The 21,039-nt window shown below is 52.5% G+C and overlaps 1 protein-coding gene across 1 annotated transcript; it reads right to left on the bottom strand.

Moving 5' to 3' along the window:
- Positions 1 to 5,159: 5,159 nt before the first annotated feature.
- On the bottom strand, positions 5,160 to 14,871 carry ACER1 (alkaline ceramidase 1). Its single transcript, XM_041482219.1, has 6 exons — positions 14,779 to 14,871; positions 8,421 to 8,535; positions 7,935 to 8,073; positions 6,798 to 6,935; positions 5,970 to 6,107; positions 5,160 to 5,328 (listed from the first exon to the last, which is right to left on the bottom strand). The coding sequence occupies exons 1-6, from the start codon at positions 14,869 to 14,871 to the stop codon at positions 5,160 to 5,162; spliced, it is 792 nt and encodes a 263-aa protein (XP_041338153.1).
- Between the last annotated feature and the right edge of the window lie 6,168 nt (positions 14,872 to 21,039).

The raw sequence follows: 21,039 nt of genomic DNA, 5'->3' as shown, positions 1-21,039 counted from the left end.
AAAGAGGAAAATAATGTTATTTTTGACCCTTTGCTCTGTGATCTTTTAAACACTAAGATTAATAGAATTACAGAATGTCCCAAATTGGAAGAGACCCACAAGGGTCATGAGTCCAGCTCCTGGCCCTACACACACCCCAACCATCCCGCCCTGTGCATCCCTGAGAGAGTTTGGCTTGGAAGGCACCTTAAAGATCATCTGATTCCAAATCTTAATTAGAATTAATCTATATCTTTGTCTGCCTGTAAGGATGGTAAATGTTATTTAATGTTACATGGGCAAATCGTGAAGCCTGATAGGATGATTCATGGTGAACAACACATGCAACTTGTTGCCATTTTTGCTCTGTTTCACAGATTTGGAGTTGATTTCACTTGTCAGTGCTCTGGTGGATGTTAATACTTGGCAATATTAGGATAGCAAACAGCAAAATCTCACATATATTAATTCCTGCGTTTTCACATGACAGATCTTCATTGATTAATTTTTAAATTGGTCCCAGAAAGCACTTAGTGAGATACTGAAATTTGCACTTTATTGGCATTACATGGCACTATTCCTTGCTCCAGCTCAGCAAAATATATTCTTAAGTGTAAGTGCCATTGATATCAATGGAATTATTCATATTCTTAAAATTAAACATATGCTTAAACATTTCAGAGAGCTGAGACAGCTGGTCCCTTGTTGAAGGCCTATCTAAATAAATGCAGCTTCTACAGCAGATTGTGAAATTTATAACCCCATGCACAACTTAACATGTTAAATATTTCAGCATTTCAGGTAAATCTTTACCTTTTGTTAAATATTGGTGCCAAAGAAGCAAAGTGTAACATTTCAGTGCAGTCCAGTTTTATGTTTGAACACATTTGTGAAGAACCTCTGCAGGAATAGGGACAGAAGCAACTGAATGTTCACAGAAAGTGAACCAAAAAAAAAAAAAAAAAAAAGTGGAGACTGACCCTAATTGAAACCATGTTTCGAGCTGTAATGGGAAGGCACAGAAAAATTAATCCTGCCATTTTAGGTATTTTGATAGCAGCCATTAGTGGAGAGCTGAAGTTATTCAAACCACTTTGCCAGACAGAAGGGAGCTGCTTGTTTTTCTCCTGCCAGCAGCAGTGAGAATGTCTTCCCAAGTGGAACCAAACCACAGGGGTTTATAGAAACAGCTGAAGAGATTATTTGATCTTTTGATTAAAACCTCATTTTTTGGTCAGCTGGTTTATTTTCCCAGGTAATGGCTGTGCTTCTCCTTCCCCACATCTCTGTGATCCCTGGTCAAACCCAGCTCTGGCTGTGGGTGCAGCTCAGACAGAAGGACACAGGCAGGGACCTCGACACCCTGCAAAAACAGTGACAGAGCTTTCCCTGGAATATAGTGACAATATTCCCTGTCAGCTAGTCAGCACCTGATAGCTTCCACCTGTCCAGAACAGCCAGCAGTATCTATGAAATCCTGGCATTTATGCTTCATTTTGTCTTCTAATAAGAGTGGACAGCAAAGATGTAGGGAAAACAATGAGAAAGAAAAAAAAACAAAAAAGGGAGTATCTTTCCCAGCAGTGTGACGTGGGAGGGACAGGACTGCCAGACCCCAAGCTGGAAATCCTGTGTCAAACCTCCAAAGTTACACTGAGAGTTGAAAGGACAAGACTTTTAAAAGTAATAATTCCTGGAGCTTATCTCTTTCCTTCCAGGGTTTCACCACCCTTTGTGTTCATGGTTTCAAACTTTTGACTGCAGACATGGGAGATTAAAACTGAACATAAAACCAATGTTGATTTCACCTGACTCTAAGTCAATCCTGAAGATTGCCAGGCTGGCACTAAAATCCCAGGACTCTGTGACATCCACTCCCTGTTTCAAAACTACCCTGTCCTTTCTCTCTGAGACACTTTACAAATAAAGATCTTTTCCAAAAGGCATAAGCGACACTCCAGTGAAGCAATTTCTTTTCCTGGCACTGTTAAGAGCAGGGACTGAGTTATTATTAATTCCTTTTGCATTATTAATGCTGGTCCTTGAATGTGCAATATCTTTTACAGATAAATCACTCGCCTTGAAAAGTTTCCAGTTTGCCAGCCAAATCCTGGGAATCTGAAACAGCGGGAGGTACCTGGTGCAGCAGAACAGGTAAATGTTAATCCTTGATGCTGCAGGACTGGTGTCTTATCAACGTTTTTCTTTCATTTGTTTTGCAATTGCACCAAACAGACTCAACTGATGCTGTTGTTTCCCAACCTCTTTAATCTGGCATCAGCTGACAGGAGCAGCCTCCATCCTCTTTCTCATTCCTGCTCCTTCTCTTACCTCTCTTTTTTGTGGCTTATGCTGCAGTGGAGAACCAAAGCAGGGACATGATGTGGCAAAATTAAGGAGAGGTTTCTTTTTGGCCAGTCCCAGCCCGGGCCCCTGAGCACGGGGCTTTGTAGGTCCTCCTGTCCTGTGCTCAGCTGGTGTCACACCTGTCACACCTACATGGCCTGGAGCACAGGGAGCCCTCACAACTCCCCAGGGCGTTTAGAAGCGCCCACTGCAGCCTCTCACCCCCTGAGGAGTTCCCCACTCACTGTTCTGGCCATTCCTTCATCCCCCTGACAGCTTTTAGGGGTGTTTGTCAGCTCTGCCCCACAGAGCAGCCGTGGCTCCCTGGCAGGAAGGACAGAGCATCCCCAGCAGCTCGGGGACATTTTGGAGGTGCAAACCCAGCCTCAGATAACCCTGTGCAGCCCTGGGGATGCCCAGACCACTGTCACAGGCTGGTTTTGGGGCTGCTTTGCTTTCTCAGGCTGCAGCTCTGCTCGAAGCAGGAGGCCCAGCCTCAGGCACTGCCGCCCTTTTAAAGCTGCTTTGTGGGTTTCTTTTCTTTTCTCTCTCTCTTTTTTTTTTTTTTTTTCCTTCCCGCAGGTTCCCAGGGCTGGGGATTCAGCTTCTGGCCTCATCCAGAAATCCCCGAGGGTTTCAGATCCCCACGAGGCCTCTCAATGTCTTGATCTGCTTGAATAGGCATTTTTAACGCGGCCCCGGCTGTCATCGGGGCCTGTTACAGTCACTCAACTGCAGCAACATTGTTCTCCCGGCAGCAGCGCCGGGGACACCTCCCTTATTTCCATACTGCACGGGGGGATTTGGCCACTGGGCCGAGCATCCCACCGGGGCTCGGTGGCCGGAGGTGGCCAATTAGCCCCGCTCGCCCCCGGCCCAGCCCTTCATCCCCCCGGCCGCTCTCAGCATCTCCAGCCGCGGGGCTGCTGGCGCCTGTCCATCTCGGCGGCTCCTGCCGGAGGTGAAGGTGACCCCCTTTTCCTGTGCCAGGGGCTCCCTGGCAACGCCGCCTTTTCTTTGGAAGCGGCCTCCTCCACCCCCTGACGGGGCTCGGGGCTGTGAAAGCCCCGCTGCACTTTTGAACTTGCTGCCGGCGCGTTCAGTGGCTGCGCGGGGCAGCGGCGGCGGCGGGGCCGGGCCCAGCGGGGACCCGGTGCAATTGCCCAGAAGTTATTAATAGGCTGGGGAAGAATGTGATGGGCCGGGGAAAGGGTGAGGAGGGGGGAGAGCGGCAGGGAGGGTCAGCGAAAGGGAGACGGGGTGATGAGGGGAGAGGTGGGAGTGGTGGCATGCAGGGGAGACAAAGAGGCAAAGAGACGGGATGGCACCAGGACGGGCAGAGAGGGGCATGCACAGGCTGGAGATGCGAGTTCCCAGTGCCCTGCGCCTTGTGCAGGTGTCTGAGGGGTGGCCGTGCTGCAGGAGAGGTGTCTGACACCAGTGCTGGGGATGGAGAGAACAGAGGGACCAGGCCTGGGAGTCCAGTCCATGGCAAGGCATTCCTCTCCCAGGAAGAAATATTACTCGGGGTTCATGAGCCAAATTTGCCATCTAGTGGCCCTGGGGACCATTGCAGAGGGAGCCACGAGGCATTCGTGGCCGTGGAAAAAGGCACTGCCCATCACCTTTCTCCTCAGAGATAAAATCCAGAGTGCTTCTGCTGTTGCTTTACTGGCCAGGGCCCAAAAATGGTCCCGGGAGTGACATTACCTTGGTGTGGCTGCGTTGCAGGGAGCCAGCCTTAGCTACCTGCCAGCCTCGGTGCTCCCCAGTAACAGTCCCTGCAGGCTGGGCCAGGACCCAAACCCACCACAAGGCTCAGCTTGCCACTGTGAGCAGCAAGGTTTAGGGAACAGGAGAGTGTCCTATGGCTGTGAGAGCAACAGCAGGGACAACCTGCAAAGCACAGCAGTGTCTTTCTCTAAAGCTCTACATCTCTTTGTTCCTGCAAAGGTGATGACATTTTTATCTAATGTCATAGAATCAAAGAATCCCAGAACATCCTGAGCTGGGAGGGACCCTCAGAGAGTGGGACAATCCCCTCCTTCAGCCAGCTTTGACCATCCTGGCTTCTTGCCTCATCCTGCCCCCAGACAGCCCTTCCAGAATGCAGAGGAGTCTCCAAGTTACCTTTGTGGCCTTTGGAAACTCAGAGCAGGGGAGGAACAAGGGGCACTAGGGTTTGAGGAAGGGGAAGAGCCTGGGCAGGGTACCCCGGGATCTGGACCAGCAGAGCCTCTTTTGGGCTCTCACCCAGGATTTCTCTTTATAAACAGCTCTCCCTGGGTCAGAAAGAGCTTTGGCCACCCTGTCTATGGGAGTGACTGGCAGGTAAGAGGATGTGGTGCATTCAGAGGAAAAAAAAAAAAGGGCTTCAGTATAAGTCAGCGTCCACAGCTTTAATGCACAGCTGTCCTGAGTAAGACCACAAACATCAATAAATAGAGTTAATAATAATAATAATTAGAGCAGCCCCAACAAACCCAGCTGTCACCAGTTTGGCTTCAGTGTTCTCCGCTGTGCCCTTGTCAGCAAGGGGTGCTGGTGCTTGACTAACACAGAGGACACAGAAGCAGCACCGTGTCCCTCCCCCTCTCATGGGGATCTGCTGGAGGAATTCTCCAGCTCCCTGAACACCAGTCTGAGCAGAGCCTTCCGAGGCACCTGTGGCCTCCCACCTTGCTTCATGCCCAGCATCACGAGGCCTCAGCTGCTCCCTGCCCCTTCCACTACCACGCTGCCCCTGCCTGAGGAACAGAAGGAACACAACCGAGATGTTCCCCGTGTGAGCATCACACACCCCGTGCCCCAGGGAGGCCTGAGGGCACCCAGCTCTAGCACTGCTTGTGGGGCTCCTCCAGGGTGACATAGGGCACCACAACAGGCCACGAGTCACTGGGCCAGTATTCCAGCTTTGGCTTGAACGAGGGCATCTCGTAGCTGACGTCGAAGTAGATGACCAGCGGGCAGCAGTACAGCAGGGACATGGCTATCAGCACGTGCCTGCCAAGGAAACCAAAAATGTGTGTTGGACAGAGGGTCATGGCATGGTCACTCTGAGGCTGCAGCCCCCAAAGGTCCCACAAGAGCTGCAGGGAGTGTGTGTCCTGCAGGGTTTGTGCCTAAAGGGAAATCCTGGCAGAGCTCTGTGAGCTGGGCCGGGGACAGTTCCTGGTGCAGCGGGGCTGGGGTGGCACAGGGGACTCATTCCAACCATTCCCCATTTCCTGGCTGTATTGTCCATCCCAGTGCTTTGTGGGGATGGATCTGAGTGTGCAGCACTTGCAGCCCCACCTGGGCAGGCACTAAAATGTCAGGTCCAAGCAAAGCCCTGCCTTTCAGTTTGGCTGCTAAAAGAACCCCTAGGACGCTGTACTTCACACAGCAGCCCGGGAGCAGCCACAGCCGTTTGAGAGCCCAACTGAAGGGACTTCTGGAGCCATTTCACTTGCAAAACAGTGCTTGGCTGGTGTGGAGGAGGAGAGGGACATTAAACAGTGGTTAGGGCTGAATCCTTGGGCTGAGTGAGGAAGTGACAGGAAAGGAGGAGAGGGTGGGGAAAGAGTGTCTCATCTCATCTATTTTCTCTGCTGTGGACTTTTCAGCCCAGGAAATGTTTGGGCTGGGGTTCCTGGAGCCCTTACCAGAAGCTGTGGAAGTAGGGGAAGTTGATGGCCTGCCAGAGCCAGCAGAGCCAGCGGTCACTGATCCAGCTGGTGATGGCCAGTGCCCACCACATCACCATGACCGCGGCCATCCGGTGAACACGCTTGTCATTGCACCTGGAAGACACAGCAAGGGACAGGGAGCAGAGTAATCGTGTTGGGAGGAAAGGGAGTTTTAAAGAAGGCTGGTTCCTGCCTGCACATGCAGCAGTGCAAACCCCAGCAAGCTCCTTCTGGAGAGTATTCCTCAGAATTCCACAGGAACTGGAGAAGTGTGGCTCTGGGGAGAGGATTTCTGACTTTCTGGGTGTGAGGATGATGCTGGGAAATGCCAAAGCACTCCTGTCTTTCTCTTCAGACCCCGGTGGGTTCTCCCAGTCCCACACTAGTTCCCAAATGCCCCACAAAGGGGAAGGAGCTGCAGAGATGGCAGCCAAGGGGGAGAATCATGGACTCATAGAACTGTAAATGTTGGAAAAGATCTCTAAGATCATCATGTCCAACTGTTAACCCACCACCACCAGCATGCTCAGCACAAAACCCTGTTCTCAAATGTCACATCCACAGGGTTTTTGAAAACTTCCAGGGATGATGACTCCACCACTGTCCTATGGGTTGTCCCCATTCTACACGGCCACCTGGGCCAGGTGCCCTTCTTGTACCCCAGTGCCCACTGGGCTTCTGCCTGGTCCCTCCCAAGTACAGGTGGCTGGTGAAGACTTGGGCTCAGTTCACTGTTGAGGGCAGAGTCACTGCCCAGCAGGAGCACAGCTGGACCTGCAGGTAACCCCTGAGCCCCCTCCTTACTTCTTGAGCTCCTTCCAGGTCAGGTACAGCAGGTGGAAGGCGATGCAGTTGAGAGCGTAGGCATTGAGGGTGGGCTTGACAAAAGACATCAGGGTGCTGATCACAGTGGTGATACCAGTCAGCCAGAAGAAATGCCTCCTGAGGGGAATTGGGAGAGAGTGTCAGTGCCCCCAGGACTCACAGGAGGGGAGGGTAAGGATGGGAAAGGTCCTGAGAGGGACAAAGCTTCTCCAGCACCTCCCTTCTGTTTGCATGCGGCTGAGCTCTGTGTCTGTGGGTCCTGCAGGAAGGCTGAGGTAGCAGCCCCCAGTGGGTCTGTGACAGAGCCGGAGCACAGCCCAGGAGGCAGCTCCTGCACTTTCCTGGTGGTGCCAGGGATGAGGCACAGGCAGGGAGCTCTGCACAGGGAAGGGCTGCCAGGCAGGCCTGCGCAAACACCGGTTTGGGCTCCCTGAGCAACAATAGGGCTCAGAGGGGCCTTTCACATGCAAATCCTTTCCCAAGTCCCTTGCTCTCCCCCAGCTGTGTCTCCTCTGTGAACTCCTGGTGACCTCCTGTTCAGCATGGGAAGAGCAGACTTGGAGCAGGTCTTTGCAAGGAGCTGGGCTGGCTCAGAGGGCTCCAGCCAGGAGGGGACATCCTCTGAGTAAAGCCCTGCTGGGTCCCCGTTTCTGCTGGTTCATGCCCTCCCAGTGGCCCCATCCTTTCTGCTGGGCTCCTCCAGCCCAGCCAGCCCTCCTTGAAATGAGGGGTGTAACCATCTTGTCCTATGGGAAATCCCTTCAGCCTTGAGGGAAAGCTCTCTGTGGATGATAGAGGATGCTGGAATAGATTGACAGCCTGAGTAATTGAGTGTTAATGTTCAGGAATGTTTCATTTCCTAATTAATTTTGAAATTCTCTATGCAAAGTTTCCTGTGCAGTGACACAAACAGCTCCAGCTGAGAGGAGCCTGGCACAGGAGGGTTTTGACTTTTCCTCTGTCAGTACCATAAGAAGGAGGGCCTGGTCCTAAAGCCCTTCAGTGACCTCAGAGCTGACCCCTTGCAGGGGACCTGGGAGATCTGTGGGTCACTACAGCTCAGTGTCAGTGTCCCATCCCTCCCCTCAGAGCCTGACCATGTCCCTCTGGTCATACCTGGTCTTGATGCACTTGGGGAAGTAAGCCTGTGGGTACCAGAAGGAATAAGCCACAGCCAGTGTCCAGAGGATGGAGAGCTCATCCAAGAGCTGTCCCACGTAGCTCAGGGTCATGTGGAAGTACATGGAGAAGAGACCTGCAAGGAGCAAGGGCACCTTGAGATGACAAAGCTCCATGCTCCCACCTGCCCTAGGAGGTTCTTGGGGGCGGTTCCTGAAGATCCACCATTCCTGAAGATCAAGGTATGGATTTTGGTGTTCAAGGGGCCTGGACTGAGTCTGTCCAGTCACATCATGGGGATTACAGGGCTGGAAGCTGCATATCCACAGCTGGCAGCATCCATGGGCTGCAGGCTTCAAACACACCTGGCTGCTTGGTTGCCTACCCGAGTTTTCCCTGTGCTTTGGCCACTGAGACCCTCCAAAGGTCTCATGTTGAATAGTCTGGCAACCTGTCTGGTTTTCCCACAATACTGGCACCCACCTACGAGGAGGAGCAGCCCTGAGACAAAGTAGAGGGGCACAGCCTTCTTCTGGCAGTACTGCCTGTTGAGGTACAGCAGCGCAGGAGACAGCACAAAGAAGCTCACATTGCTGATCTGAAAAACAAGAGGCACACTCAGCTCCTGGGCAAGCCCCATCCCACCACGTGCCTGAGTATCTCTGTGTGTGAGGAGGATCCTGATCTCCAGCAGGAAGCAGGGGTTGTTCTTGGCACAGAGAGAGGGCAGAGGTGTTTCTCCAGAAGCCAGGCTGGAACTGGAAGGGCAGCTCTTGCTGTGGCAGCCAGCACTGGCTGCAGACACCTCTGTCCTCCCTCTGGGGCCAGCAAGCCCAGGGTGAGCTGCTGTGTCCCGTTTGGGTGATGCTGGTTTATCTTCAGTTGCCTGGTGTCTCCAACAAATCTGTTTGCAGCCATGTCTCTCTCATGTCAACCCAGACCCTCCTGGAGCTGCCTGGATGGCTCCTGACCCTTCCAGCCCGCAGTGATTCCCCTGTGATGGGTTGGAAGGGTGTGAGGAGCTCAGCCAGCACAGCAAGGCATGGTCAGCAAAACATCCTGACCTGGGAGTGGGTGTGGTGGAGAGCAGAAGGATGAGCAGGACATCAGTAGGTGGGAACAGGCAGGACTGAGGTGACATCCTGTGGTGTCAGGTGTGAAGCCACCTGGCCTGGAGAGGGGAGCTGTTCTGGACACTGGTAATTACATGAGGTCATAAACCTTCTCTAAACACACCTGGCAAATGAACACAGAGGAATTATTTTGCTCTGGTTTCCAAATCTGCAAAATTCCTTCTTTGATGGACTTTGATTAGTCTGGAGAAGAGGGGATGGTGCTGGGGACTAGGGAATGGTGCTGGGGAGTTGGGAATGGTGCTGGGGAGTTGGAAATGGTGCTGGGGAGAGAGGATGGTGCTGGGGAAGAGGGGATGGTGCTGGGGCTCTTACTGGAGTGGCTGAAGGTGCCAGTGCTTCAGAGAGAGGAGATGCTGATGGGCAAAATAAGGGAACTGGGGAGGAGCAGTGAGTGCTCAAAGCCTGGACCTGTCTGCTGGGCCAGGCCTGCTCCACCCTGCAGCATAGGGGAGGGAAATCTGAACTAATTTAATTACCATCTGTGGGTTCCTACCTTGCCTTTTTCATCTGACTTTGCAAGCTCAGGGAAGGGATATCACTGGGAAGCACAGCTTCCCCAGTAAAAATGGTTCTTGCTTATGAAAGGTTGGGATTGTGGTGCTGCATTTACCTGCCAGACAGCTCTTTGGGGCTCTGGAGCCATCTGCTGAAGTGCCATTTGGCAGAGCACCAGGATGACTTTTATCTCAGCCTGACAATCCTTTTCCTTTCATCTTCCAGTTCCAGGCTGACCCAGACCCCACCCCTGGAATTTGGCATCCACCGCTGGAGTCTCCCCCCTCCAGCAGTACCAGGTAAACTGCAAAATCGGTGCTGGTATCCCCTGGGATCCCAGTTTATGGTAACAGGGCTGCAAATCACTGGGATGTTGTCATTTCTCTGGAACACACCCTCTCCTATTCCAGAGGGAAACACAATTCATGCCTAATGTGAAGTCTCTATTCCCTTAAACACCGGAGATTCATCTTGATTTTCACTAAGGCTTCCATGAGACAAGTTGATGCTCCCATTAGCAGCAGTTCTCTGGCTGAATGTATTTGTTTTCCATAGGTGCTTAGAGCCAAATCCAGGCCAATTCCCATTCCAGCCATGAAAAGAGAAGTGCTGCTCCCACTTGCACCCTCGAGGTCAAATTGTTCAGAAACGACTGAGAAATCAAACCATGTGTTCAAGCAACAGCCATGCTTCAAACATTTATTTTCCCTTGAAATGATTAAGGAGGCTTTTGGAAGGCAAGCAGGGATAGCAAGGAGAGAGAAAACGCTTGGGGAAAAGTCAGGAGAGTGCAAGTGCCAGCACGCACGTCAGTGGGGAAACGCGGGAGAGGAGAGCCCTGCATCCCTGAGCACCGGGCATTGCAACAGCGCCATTAATTACATGATAGCTGTGTTATCACTTCATTAACTCGGGACGAGATGTGCAAGATCAGATTGCAGAGGGGAGGGATAACCAGGGGAACCGTGCCAATAGGGTCAGGAAGATAAACGGGACTCCTTGCAGAGCAGCCAAGCTGGGAGTTTAGGGGACAGCTCCCACCCCCGTGGGGAACACGAGGTTTTCATCACTCTGATTTGTAAATGCTGACTTTCTGTCTTCCCTCTTGGATGTGGCAAGCTCCATCTCAGATGTGCTTAGGAAGGTTTTGCTCCCAGGACAGCTATTAGAAGTTTTTCTGGAGTTTCTGCTCAGGCTGGGACCCCCTAGCACAGCTTCTGTTTCAGCCTCTCTGCTCACACTGGCCAGGAGGCAGCAGCTCCCTCTGCCCGGGATGTCGGGGAGATAAGGGAGTGGTTTTGGAGCCAAGGTGGGATAGGACATGTGAGAGTCCTCCTGCCTGAGCTCCCAGCCTGTCCCACTCCCCAATAAATGTGAGTTATTACTCTGAGTGTCTCAGCTGAACCCAACTATTGCTTCTTTTCCTAGGACAGAAGCGAGTCTGGGATCAGCAACATGGCTCAAATCCTGGTGCACAAATAGGATCATTGGGAAGAGCCCAACTTCTGCAACTCCAGCCTGAGACAGAGGGACAGAACCTTCACCTGTGACAGGTGAGATCAACCTCTGATATGGATTGAGGGAGAAGGTGCTGGTTTAAGCACAGCAGCAGTGCAATGGCAGCAGAGGCTGCTCCTCACTCACAGAATTCACAGAATTCACAGAATGAATGCTCCAGCCAGGCCCTTTCTGCAGTGGAAGGAGGTTTCCGCAGGACTCGTGCCAGGGAGTTCATTCTCACTCACAGTAAAGCAGCTTTAGCTGACAGAGGAGCCCACAGGGCCAGAGACAGAAGTGAACACTTCTGAGGCTCTCCAGACCTGTGCAGCAAGTTCCTAAAGCCAGGCCTGTGTTGTAGGGGATGAGGCTGCAGGTGCTGACATTACAATGCTGCTGCTTTGGGGTAGAAAGCAGCAGTTTGGGGTGCTTGCAGCATCCTGGGCACAACTTTCTGGGCAGGCAAGAGAGCCATGGGATTAGTGAGAATATGAGAGGGCCAGGACACCCACACATCCACTGAGCCCTTCTCTGATAGATCTGCACCCTTTATTTCACCACCCAATGGAGCTCCACACTCTGGGTGTGAGCAGCATCAGAGCTGCTGCAAAGAGACACTGCTGAGGATGTGGGTGTCATTATCAGCATCTTGGATCAGTCATTTCAGCAAAGAAAGGAGGGTAGAAAGACAAGCCCCTGACTGATGACCCTCCTGGAGCACAATTCTGCTCTCCCCTGAGCAGCCAGAAGACAATAAATTTCTGGGTCACTGAGTCACTATAAATAGAGCTTTGTTGCAGAACTGCATCCAGCCATGAGCCACCATGTATTATTAGGTACTTAAAGGTACTGTTTACATTCTTTTCTCATACCCCTGGTGCTTATTTCCAATAAAAAGCATCCAAGCCAAGCAGGCCTGAGAGAGTGTGGCTGGCACAGAGCAATCCCCAGCAGCACATTTGCTGCTGCTGGCACAGAGCAGCTCTGCTCCAGCCCCAGGCAGGGCTGGGGGGAAGACATTGAAGAGGATTCTCTGTGAGGAAACCCTGCTGATTTAGTGATCCAGGAGACTTGGGTAGGAGCTGGCTGGGTTCCCAGCTAGCCTAAAACTCCAGAAAATTGACACTGAGGTAAATATTGGTATAATTAATTCAGGGCAATAATGCTTGCTGCAGAGAGGCAGCAACCTGAATGTAGGGAACAAATGAATGGGGAGAAGAAGAGAAGATGCAGGCTGTTAGGATCACACCTGGGATAGTGCCCTGAGCCCCAGCTGGATCTGCAGGATGCAGCCAGCAGGGATAGCTACAGAACTCAGCCTGCTCAGATTTCTATAATCCCCCCCTTTAGGGCACATCACAAGGAGCCTGATCCTGATCCCAGAGCAGGAATGGGGGTCCCTGTGCTGCTGCAGGGGTGAGACCCAGGCAGTGCCAGCCAAGGATGGGATGTAGGCAGTGCCAAACAGGTTGTGCTGGCTGAAGGAGGGACCCAGGCAGTGCCAGTCAGGCTGTGCTGCTGAGGAAGGGGTGATGCCCATGCCAGTGATGTTCCTGCCCACTTTTGGTGACAAGGTCTGGCCCTGAGCATGGCACAGCCTTGGGGCTGTTGTCAGATGCTCAGATAATGGCAGATTTTAGGAGGGTTTGCTCCTCTGCCACCCTTTGTGTGGGCAGGAGGTCACCAGGCAGCCTAAGGCCGGCAGCTGACATGGCAGGGTTAGATTCCTGCTGCTCAGGAGTCACATCCTAAGACAGAATTGTTTCCCTCCCTTCCTGCACAGGCACTCTGCTGATCTCCTGAGCCTGGCAAAACAGACATCAGTGCAGGGACCATAAAAAGCTCTTTCTCTGCTGAGGAAGAGGTGCCCAGTGCCATACAGAGGAGAACAAGGGCAAGTCCAACTGCTGAGAAAAAATCCTGTAGGGTTTGCTTGTCCCTATCCCTCTGTCCCTCAGCATCACACTCCTTTTTATCTGCATTGAGACATGCATTTGATGGGTTTTCCTCACTGTGCCTGAGTCCCACACCGTAAGAATTCATCCTAACAAGCCCAGTGGTGTGGAGTGGAAACCTGGGACATGGCTGTGGCTAGCAGGGGTCTCCCTTGAGGACTGGGCACCTGGGTGAGATTTTCAGGAGTAGCCACAGAATTTAGAAACCTGTGCCACAAAATGACCCAGGCAGCTGAGAGTTAATGTTTTATAGGAATTAAAGGGCCTACAAGAATTAGTCATGCATCTGGCCACACCAGTTGGTGTCCAGCAGAGGAGTCAGACACTGAAGTGCTTTTGAAGAGCTCCCGAGGTAGCTGTTGGTGTGATAAGGGCTATGAGCTACTTTGGAAGTCTGGTGTCAATGGTGTCTCAGCTCCAAAGACCTGTTTAAAAAATGCTGCCTTATGCATCAAACTAGGACATGAGGCAAATTTATCTCCTGGAAGGAAGGAATTCACACCAAAACCAAAACCTTCACTTTCAGGCTTCATGCTCTTGGTGGCAATCAGCCCCTCTCCAGTGTTAGCAGCCACTCTCTCAAACCCAGAGGCTTTGGGCACTTCCAGCTGCATTTAGAATGGTTTGGATTGGGAGGGACCTTAAAGATCATCTCCTTCTACCCCTTGCCATGTGCAGGATATGTTCCACTCACACAGGTTGCTCCAAACCCTGAAATCTGAGATGTTGATGTGAGTATTGAGTGATTTCTGCATCTCCTTGCTCATCATGCCCTGCTCTGCACCTCTGAGCCCATGCAGCAGCAGCAGTAAACAGCAAACAGCACAAAACACCTAGCTGGGTGCCACAGGGAAGAAGGATTTGGTCTGGACTGGCAGATCTTTCTTTGTTGAGTGCCTCAAAGAGCAGTGAGTACACACAGCCCCCTCCTCTGAGACCCTGGCGGGGTGATTGGAGCCTGCAGGACTCGGGCTGGGGAATTATCGTTATTACAGGTAATTTATTAAAAACAGGAAATGCTTTAAAAAAAGAGGAAGAGCCATTTCCATGAGAACAAGATCTTCTAGTGTTAGACAGCAATCGCCAAAAGTTGTAAACAAGGCCTGTGGAAGGCTGTAAATCCACATGCCTCACACCCTGGGAGCCTTTAATTGCTCTGAGTGAGCAGGACATGCTTAGAGAGGCTGCTTATCTCCCAGTCCTCTGCAGGCAGATATGGATGCTCCAGCCAAGGCACTGGCACTGGATGCAGCCTGGGTGATAAAGGATCACAGGAGGTGAAACTGGCTCATGCTCCAGCTTCCCTCTGTGCTGAGTTCCGTGTTCCCAACCTGCCTGACACTGTTCATGGAAGTGCTGCCTCTCATTTTGCCACTCCTGTACGTTTAGCTGGAATATATGAGCCCTGTGTGGGACTTACCCCAGTTGGCAGCAGAGCTGCAGGACTGGTATAACAGGATCTCACAGATCTGGGCTGCGAAGGAGCTCTGCCAGAGTTTTCTCACTGGGAATCAACCCCATGCACACAACACAGAAGTGCCCCTGACCCCAGCACGTTCTGGGGAGCGACCATTGCAAGCAACAAGTCCCATGATTTACCTGGAGCTCAGAATACACTCCCCATACCAGCACCCTCCAGCACCAGGAAGTTCAAAGGAGCGAGGAGGAGGAAAGAAAACAGGGATGTCCCATCCTGTCTGGATCCCAAAAGCAGCTCCTGGTGCCTGGAGCCGGCCCCAGCCTCCCTCAGCCACTCACGGTGTTGTAGTACTCGGCAATCACCGCCGAGCGCTCGAAGTTGCTCTCACACCAATCCACCTCGGCACTCTGGTAGGAAAATATGCTCGGCATCCTCAGCACCCTGGGAAAAAGGAGAGGAGCAGGTCAGTGGTGGGCACAGGGGAGGAGAGGGCTGCACCCCCAAAGGGGATCCTGCTCCTCACACGTGTGGCACCAGCCAGCCCAGCACAGCACCTTACCCAGCTATCAAGGGCTCATCCTCTTCCCAACACACATCCTACTGCTCAATAGTTTCTCTCTCCCCTCAATGCACGAGTTGCAGATTGCCCCAGAAAATGCTCTTGGACTCTGAGGATGGTCACCAATCCATGGCATTAACATCTCCCGTCAGGTGCCATTGCTGCCACACGACGCTTCCCCATTTCAGCCCAGTCCTGATCACCTCATCTTCTCCCTTCTCCTCACTTTCTTTATGACTCAGACCTTTCTGCCAGGAAGATTTCCCTGTGCTCTGTGAGTTACCTCTGGGGAGTGGACAGCCCTGCAGAGGTTGGTGCTCATTGGCTCTGTTCTCCACTGTCATTCCTCAGCATCTTCCCAAAGGCTGGAACTTGGCTCATGGGAGCTCAGGCCTGGAGCACCAGCACAGACCCTGGGCATTACTGGAGACCTGAGGCACTGGGAGCACTGGGAGGTGTTTCTTTCCTCTGAATTGGGTTTCACTTGGGGTGCACTCCCAGGCAATCTCCACCCTGGTTTACCAGTGAAAGGAATCAGAGTTTGACACCTCCAGCGGGTTCTCCACTGACAGACCCAACCTCTGGTAGTGCTGCAGCTACAAATGGGACTCCAAACAAAGTCTATCTTCTGCCTCAAAACAAAGTCTACCTCAAAACAAAGACTAACCTTCTGCCTGTTTTTTCCTCCATGTTAAAGACTTTCCTGTCCTCATTGTTTCTCAGCACTCTTTTGTTAATTTGAAAAAGCAGTTCTGGTCTTATTTTGATCAGAAGTTTCCTATTTGCTATATTTTTTTTTCAGATTCTTGAGACTTTAGAGCTGTTATTGAAGACAGGTGCCAACTTTAGAGGCATCTGGAAGCGCTACCAAACCCATGGTAGCTGAATTTTTGGTACAAAACAGAGGAAGGGATTCCCTGGAGCTGAGCAGTTCACTCCCTGGATGCAGTGTGGGACTAACCCAGCCAGCCGTGCTGCTCCAGCCCTGCAGAGTGAGCAGGTTTGGGGTGACACCAGGCAGGTGACACTGCCTCAGTGGCAACTCTGAGCTCCCGAGACACTAGTGGCAAACAGCTTTTCTTTGAAAAGCTTTTCAGCTCTAATGCAGGGAAGGGAAGTTTATCTCAAACCCACTCATCAGTTGATGATGTCCTTGAGGAGAAACTCCCCGTTTGCAGTGGGGTGAGCTGAGCCACCGCCGTGTTCAGCAGTCCCCTGGGTGTGCAGCAGGGTGAGGCTCCCACAGCTTCCTCTGCCTCCCTTCCCAAGCAGTTCAAAGGGAGAAAACACACGAGTGTAACACAAACGAGCTCTTCTGCAGCTCCTGCTCCGACCAGACAGACTGACTCGAGGGTGAGCTCCACTGCTAACGATGGCCTCTCCTTAATCCAGGCTGGCTGCTTCCCAGAGCAGCTGAGATCACAGCCACAGGAGGCAAATAGATGGCAGGCAGAAGGGTTTGAGGGCTGACTCTCCCTGCTCCTGGGTTTCCATGTGCTCCTTCACACCCAAAGGACTCTCTTCTCATCCCTTATCGCTTCTACAGCGACTCAAGGTGAAAAAACACTCGGAGCCAGGATGGCAAATCCCAGCTCATGGCTAAAGAGATGTCAGTGGAGAGACGGTGAAGGGATGGAGAGACAGAAGAAGAAGGAGAAGAAGAAGATGAAGAAGAAAAACAAGAACAAGAAGCAGAAAAATGGAAGCAGTGATGGAGTGCCCAGTACTGGCTGGTGGTGTCTCCTCCCAGCCTGGCTTACCTGTGATCCCTGGATGGACCAGCACTGCTTCCACACGCTCTGGGAGCTCCAAGGTTTCCAGTAAAGCTGGAGCAGCAACCTGCCCTGCCGCTCTAGCTCCGAAGGAATGCCCACGGTGTGAGCTCACCTCCAGCAGCCGCCAGAAAATCCCCTCTCTCCGTCCCTAGGGAAAGAGTTGGGATGGGACAGGAGTCATGTGCACCCTCCAGGCAAAGCTGGGTCCCCACAGGAAACATATTGGCTGGAGGGGTTTATATCCGTGCCCCCAGATGGGCAGGGGCAAGGAGGCAGGGCAGGGAAGCGTGAGCTGGAAGGGTTGGAAGAGCGGGGTGGAAATGCAGCCTGAAATCATCCGAGTGCCCCCGGGCAGGTTCCCTGCGCAGGCGCACGCACCTGGTCCTGGCCTGCTTCTCCCAGGGGAGGGAACATCCACTCAAACTCCCCTGCACATGGAGAAAACCCAGCTCAAGGGTTTGCACCAGAAAGTGTGGAGCAAGGTGATGCTGCCTCTTTCAGGATTTAAATTCAAGCCGCTTCTCAGCTTTTTCCCCAAATGCTGTTTTATTATTGTCAAAAAGAATGTTGTTATCAGATCTCACTTCTTCTAGCAGGTTTATTTTGTTATCTAGTTAAAGAACTATCTGAACAGGACACCTTTGGGTGACTGCTTTGCAAATATTTTCCTCCTGGACTTCATTCAGGCGTTCAAGAAATTTGGCAGCAATTAAACTTTTCCCCCCAAAACAACATTTTTTCCCTCCGTGTACAGTTGAGATAAATATGTTGTTTTCTTAAACATGAAACTTATTATTTGGCCACTGCTTCCTGGTGGAGACACCACAGGCAGGGTGAGACCAAGCTCTAAGGTCTTGTCCCCGTCCTTGTCCCTGTGCTTTCTGAAGAGTAGGGATCAAGCCTTTGCCATGGGGAGAAGCTCTTTAGGAAGCTCAGCCATTTATTTTGCTAATCCTATGAAAAAGAGCATCGCTGGGAGACCTGGGCTGTGCCAGGGCTTACAAAAGCCTCACAAATCCACCTGGCTTTGGAAATGAGGGTAATTACCACGGCAGCAGCAGCTGGTGTTGCACCGTGGTGGAGCCTCCGTTACGTGTCACCAAGTCCAGGCTTAGTGTCCTTCTAGGACAAGCTTGGAGCAGAGGATCCAAGGGGATCCCACAGAGCTGCTCCCACCCCTGGATGATGAGGGATCTGGGATGGATTTACTTTTATTCACGTGGAACTCTCAAGGGACTCTGCCAGCAGGACACCAAGCTCCCAGGCTGAAAGGAGTTCCCCAGTTCCGCAGGGAATCTCTGTGAGAAACAAGTGTTGACTTGCCCATCCCACTGGGAAGACAGACAGGGAAGGTGGCAGAGATGGATTTGGGAAGAAGATCCCACACAGGTGATGCCTGGTCTGTGAACATGTTTGAAAAGAATGAGTTTTCCCACCCCAAAACCTCTGGCACCGTTGGGGTGAGCGAAGTGTCCAAGCATCCCTGCTACATCCTGTGCCAGGCAGCAGGTAAATAACTGGGGAGGGTGTCACAGGTCTGCACCTCCCCTGATTCATCAATAAATAGGTCATAAAGAGAGCTTGGTTTCCTGCTGAGTCCTCACTCCACACTCCTCCTTATGTTTACATCCTCCTGCCTGTGGTCAGCGGGGCCTGGGATGCTGAGGATGCTGAGGATGCTGACACAGGGGTGGGCTGGGGGCAGGAGGGTGCCCAGGGAGCACAGGGTGAAACTTCTGGGCCTCATGAGAGTAACACAGAGACCCCCCAGCTCTGGTTCTGCTGAGGTCCCACCTCAAATCCTGGGGGCAGATTTGGGCTCCTCATGACAAGAAGGACCTGAAGGGGCTGGAGTCTGTCCAGAGCACAGAATGGAGCTGGGGAAGGGGCTGGAGCACCAGGAGCAGCTGAGGGAGCTGGAAAGGGGCTCAGCCTGGAGAAAAGGAGGCTCAGGGGGGCCCTTGTGGCTCTGCACAGCTCCCTGACAGGAGGGGACAGCTGGGGGGTGTCAGGCTCTGCTCTCTGGCAACAATCGACAAGACAAGAGGAAACAGCCTCAGGCTGGGCCAGGGGAGGTTTAGAATTGGAAATTAGAGGTTTTTTCTTCACAGAAAGATTGTAAAGCATTGTAAAGGGCTGCCCAGGGCACTGGTGGAGTCACAATCCCTGGAGGTGCTCAAAACCAGCGTGGATGTGGCACCTGGGGATGTGGGGCAGTGATGAGCTCATTGGCAGTGCTGGGCTGATGGTTGGGCTTGATCATCTTAAAGGTTTTTCCAGCCTTAAGGACTCTGTGATTCTAAACCTCCCTGTATATGAAACTTCTTTCTTTTAAAGCTTCCCTGGAGTCCTCACCTCCTTGCTGAGCCCTGCTGCCTCCTCCCCACCTGGCTCCTCACACCTCACCTCTGCTGAGCTCTGTGAAGGTCAGTGACACAGGGACTGTCCTGTCCCCTCAGCTGCTCCCTTCCTGTTCCCTGGCACTGATGCCCTCTTTCAAGGCCCCACATCCCAGGCCATGTGCCAGGCTTTGTGACACAGGACAGGGTTTAACCTGGACAGCCTCATCCCAGCTCCTTTGTCTCTCTGTCACCCCTGGGGCAGGCACTGGGTACTGAGGTTCTCACTGGGACAGCTGAGAGCAGGCAGTGGAACCACAGTCCCAGATGTTTGGGTTGGGAGGGACCTTAAAGCCCATCCAGTGCCACCCCCTGTGCACCTTCCACTATCCCAGGGTGTCCCAAGCCTCGTCCAAGTTGAGGGATGGAGCAGGAGCTTCACAGGAGCTGAACCAGCTCAGGGCCCAGCTGCCAGGCTTTTATAGCTGTGTGCCCACAAGCCATGCTGGGCAGGAGTTCTGCTGCTGCTGCTGCCAAAAACTGGGAAGAGGGGGCTCTGGCAGGTGAGTTTGGGAAAGTCCAGTTGCTTAACTCGAGGCTGGTCCTACCTGCTCTGTCCTGTGGCACTTTGGATTGAGATTTCCACCTGAACTGCTGCTGACGAGGGTTTTTTAAAGGGATACCAATTACAGCCACTGTGGTTCAGGGCCACGTGTGTTTATTTATTGCTTTGGCTGCTGTGGGCAGAGGGGCAGCAACAGCAGGGCAGGGAGGATGAGGTGGGAGTGCTGGCATCCCACATTCCCACTGCTGTTGGCTCAGCACTGGTGAGTCAGAGCCCTGGGGTGGATGGAGACAAATGACTTTGCTCCATCCTCCAGAGCGAGGCAGAGGGACAGTCAGGAAGGGAATTCAGGCATTTTGACTCCTTGCTGCCCTGCTGCAGCCCTCTGCCCATGCCCAGGAAGGCCCTGGAGCTGCCTGGACAGGCTGCATCCCACTGCCGTCCTTAGCTTTTGGTACTTCCAATCCAGAGCTGCAATTTCCTGCTTCCAGGTATAAAAGCACAGGCAGGTGACCTGGGAGCTTTGCTAATGCTGAACAGCCAGATAATCCCTCTCCTTCCTGGCTCCAAAGGACAGGAATCTGTCCTCTGCCTGGCTGGGAAGCTGTTTCACAAATTGTGGTCAGGAAGAAATAACAAGAGCAGCAGGAGATGTGCTAATGCTGGATGTGCCTTGCTCAGCCAAATGGGAGCATTTGCCTCCACTGCTGCCTCAGAGCCCTTCAGGGTCCCCACTCCTTTCCCTTCTGCAGAGCTGGAAATATCTCTGTGTTTCCTCACCAGGCAGGGCATGGGCTCCAGGCAACCAAAATCCAGCAGCAGAAGGAGCAGCAAAGCCAGGAGCACCCCACGCCAGGTGTGGCTTTGGAGCCTCCAGTGCCTGAAACACCTGCTCTGTGCAACACCTTGTGCAAGTCAGCCTCCACAGGGCACAGCACAAGCCTTGTCAGGCCCCACAGGGTTTTGGTCTCAGGGTCCAGGAGAGATTCCCCAGCAATCCCTCAGCACTGAGCAATGTCCCAGGCAGCCCGTGATCTGCACTCCAGGCAGGATGCCATACCAGGCAGCCCAGGAGGCTTTGTCAATCTGACCACCCCGGGCTTGTTTTGAAATCCTGACAGGTTTAAAGCAAATGCCATAATTGCTGATGGTGACAGTGAGAACAGGAGTAATTAAAGGACATTCTCCCAGTGCTGTCATCTGTCACATGTGCCTCCAGCACTGCGAGGTGTGAGGAGAGGCTGGGGCTTGTGTAACTCACTGGGAACTGCTGGACCTGAGCAGAGCCCTGCCCCACTCTCTTCTTGGAGATGAAAATATCTAAATCAGGAAATTTAATCAAGAATCACCTTATCTTGGCC

This window comes from Pyrgilauda ruficollis, unplaced genomic scaffold, assembly GCF_017590135.1.
Source record: "Pyrgilauda ruficollis isolate IOZ18807 unplaced genomic scaffold, ASM1759013v1 scaffold115, whole genome shotgun sequence".
Lineage (NCBI taxonomy): Eukaryota > Metazoa > Chordata > Aves > Passeriformes > Passeridae > Pyrgilauda > Pyrgilauda ruficollis.
This window is presented reverse-complemented; position numbering and strand designations above follow the sequence as displayed.

Coding starts and splice junctions, on each gene's coding strand:
- ACER1 (XM_041482219.1), bottom strand. CDS start 14,871: ATGCCGAGCATATTTTCCTACCAGAGTGCCGAGGTGGATTGGTGTGAG. Junction 8,074..8,420: donor AGGGCTGCTCCTCCTCGTAG/GTGGGTGCCAGT, acceptor TGCTCCTTGCAG/GTCTCTTCTCCATGTACTTC. Junction 5,329..5,969: donor CCCTACTTCCACAGCTTCTG/GTAAGGGCTCCA, acceptor TTTCCTTGGCAG/GCACGTGCTGATAGCCATGT.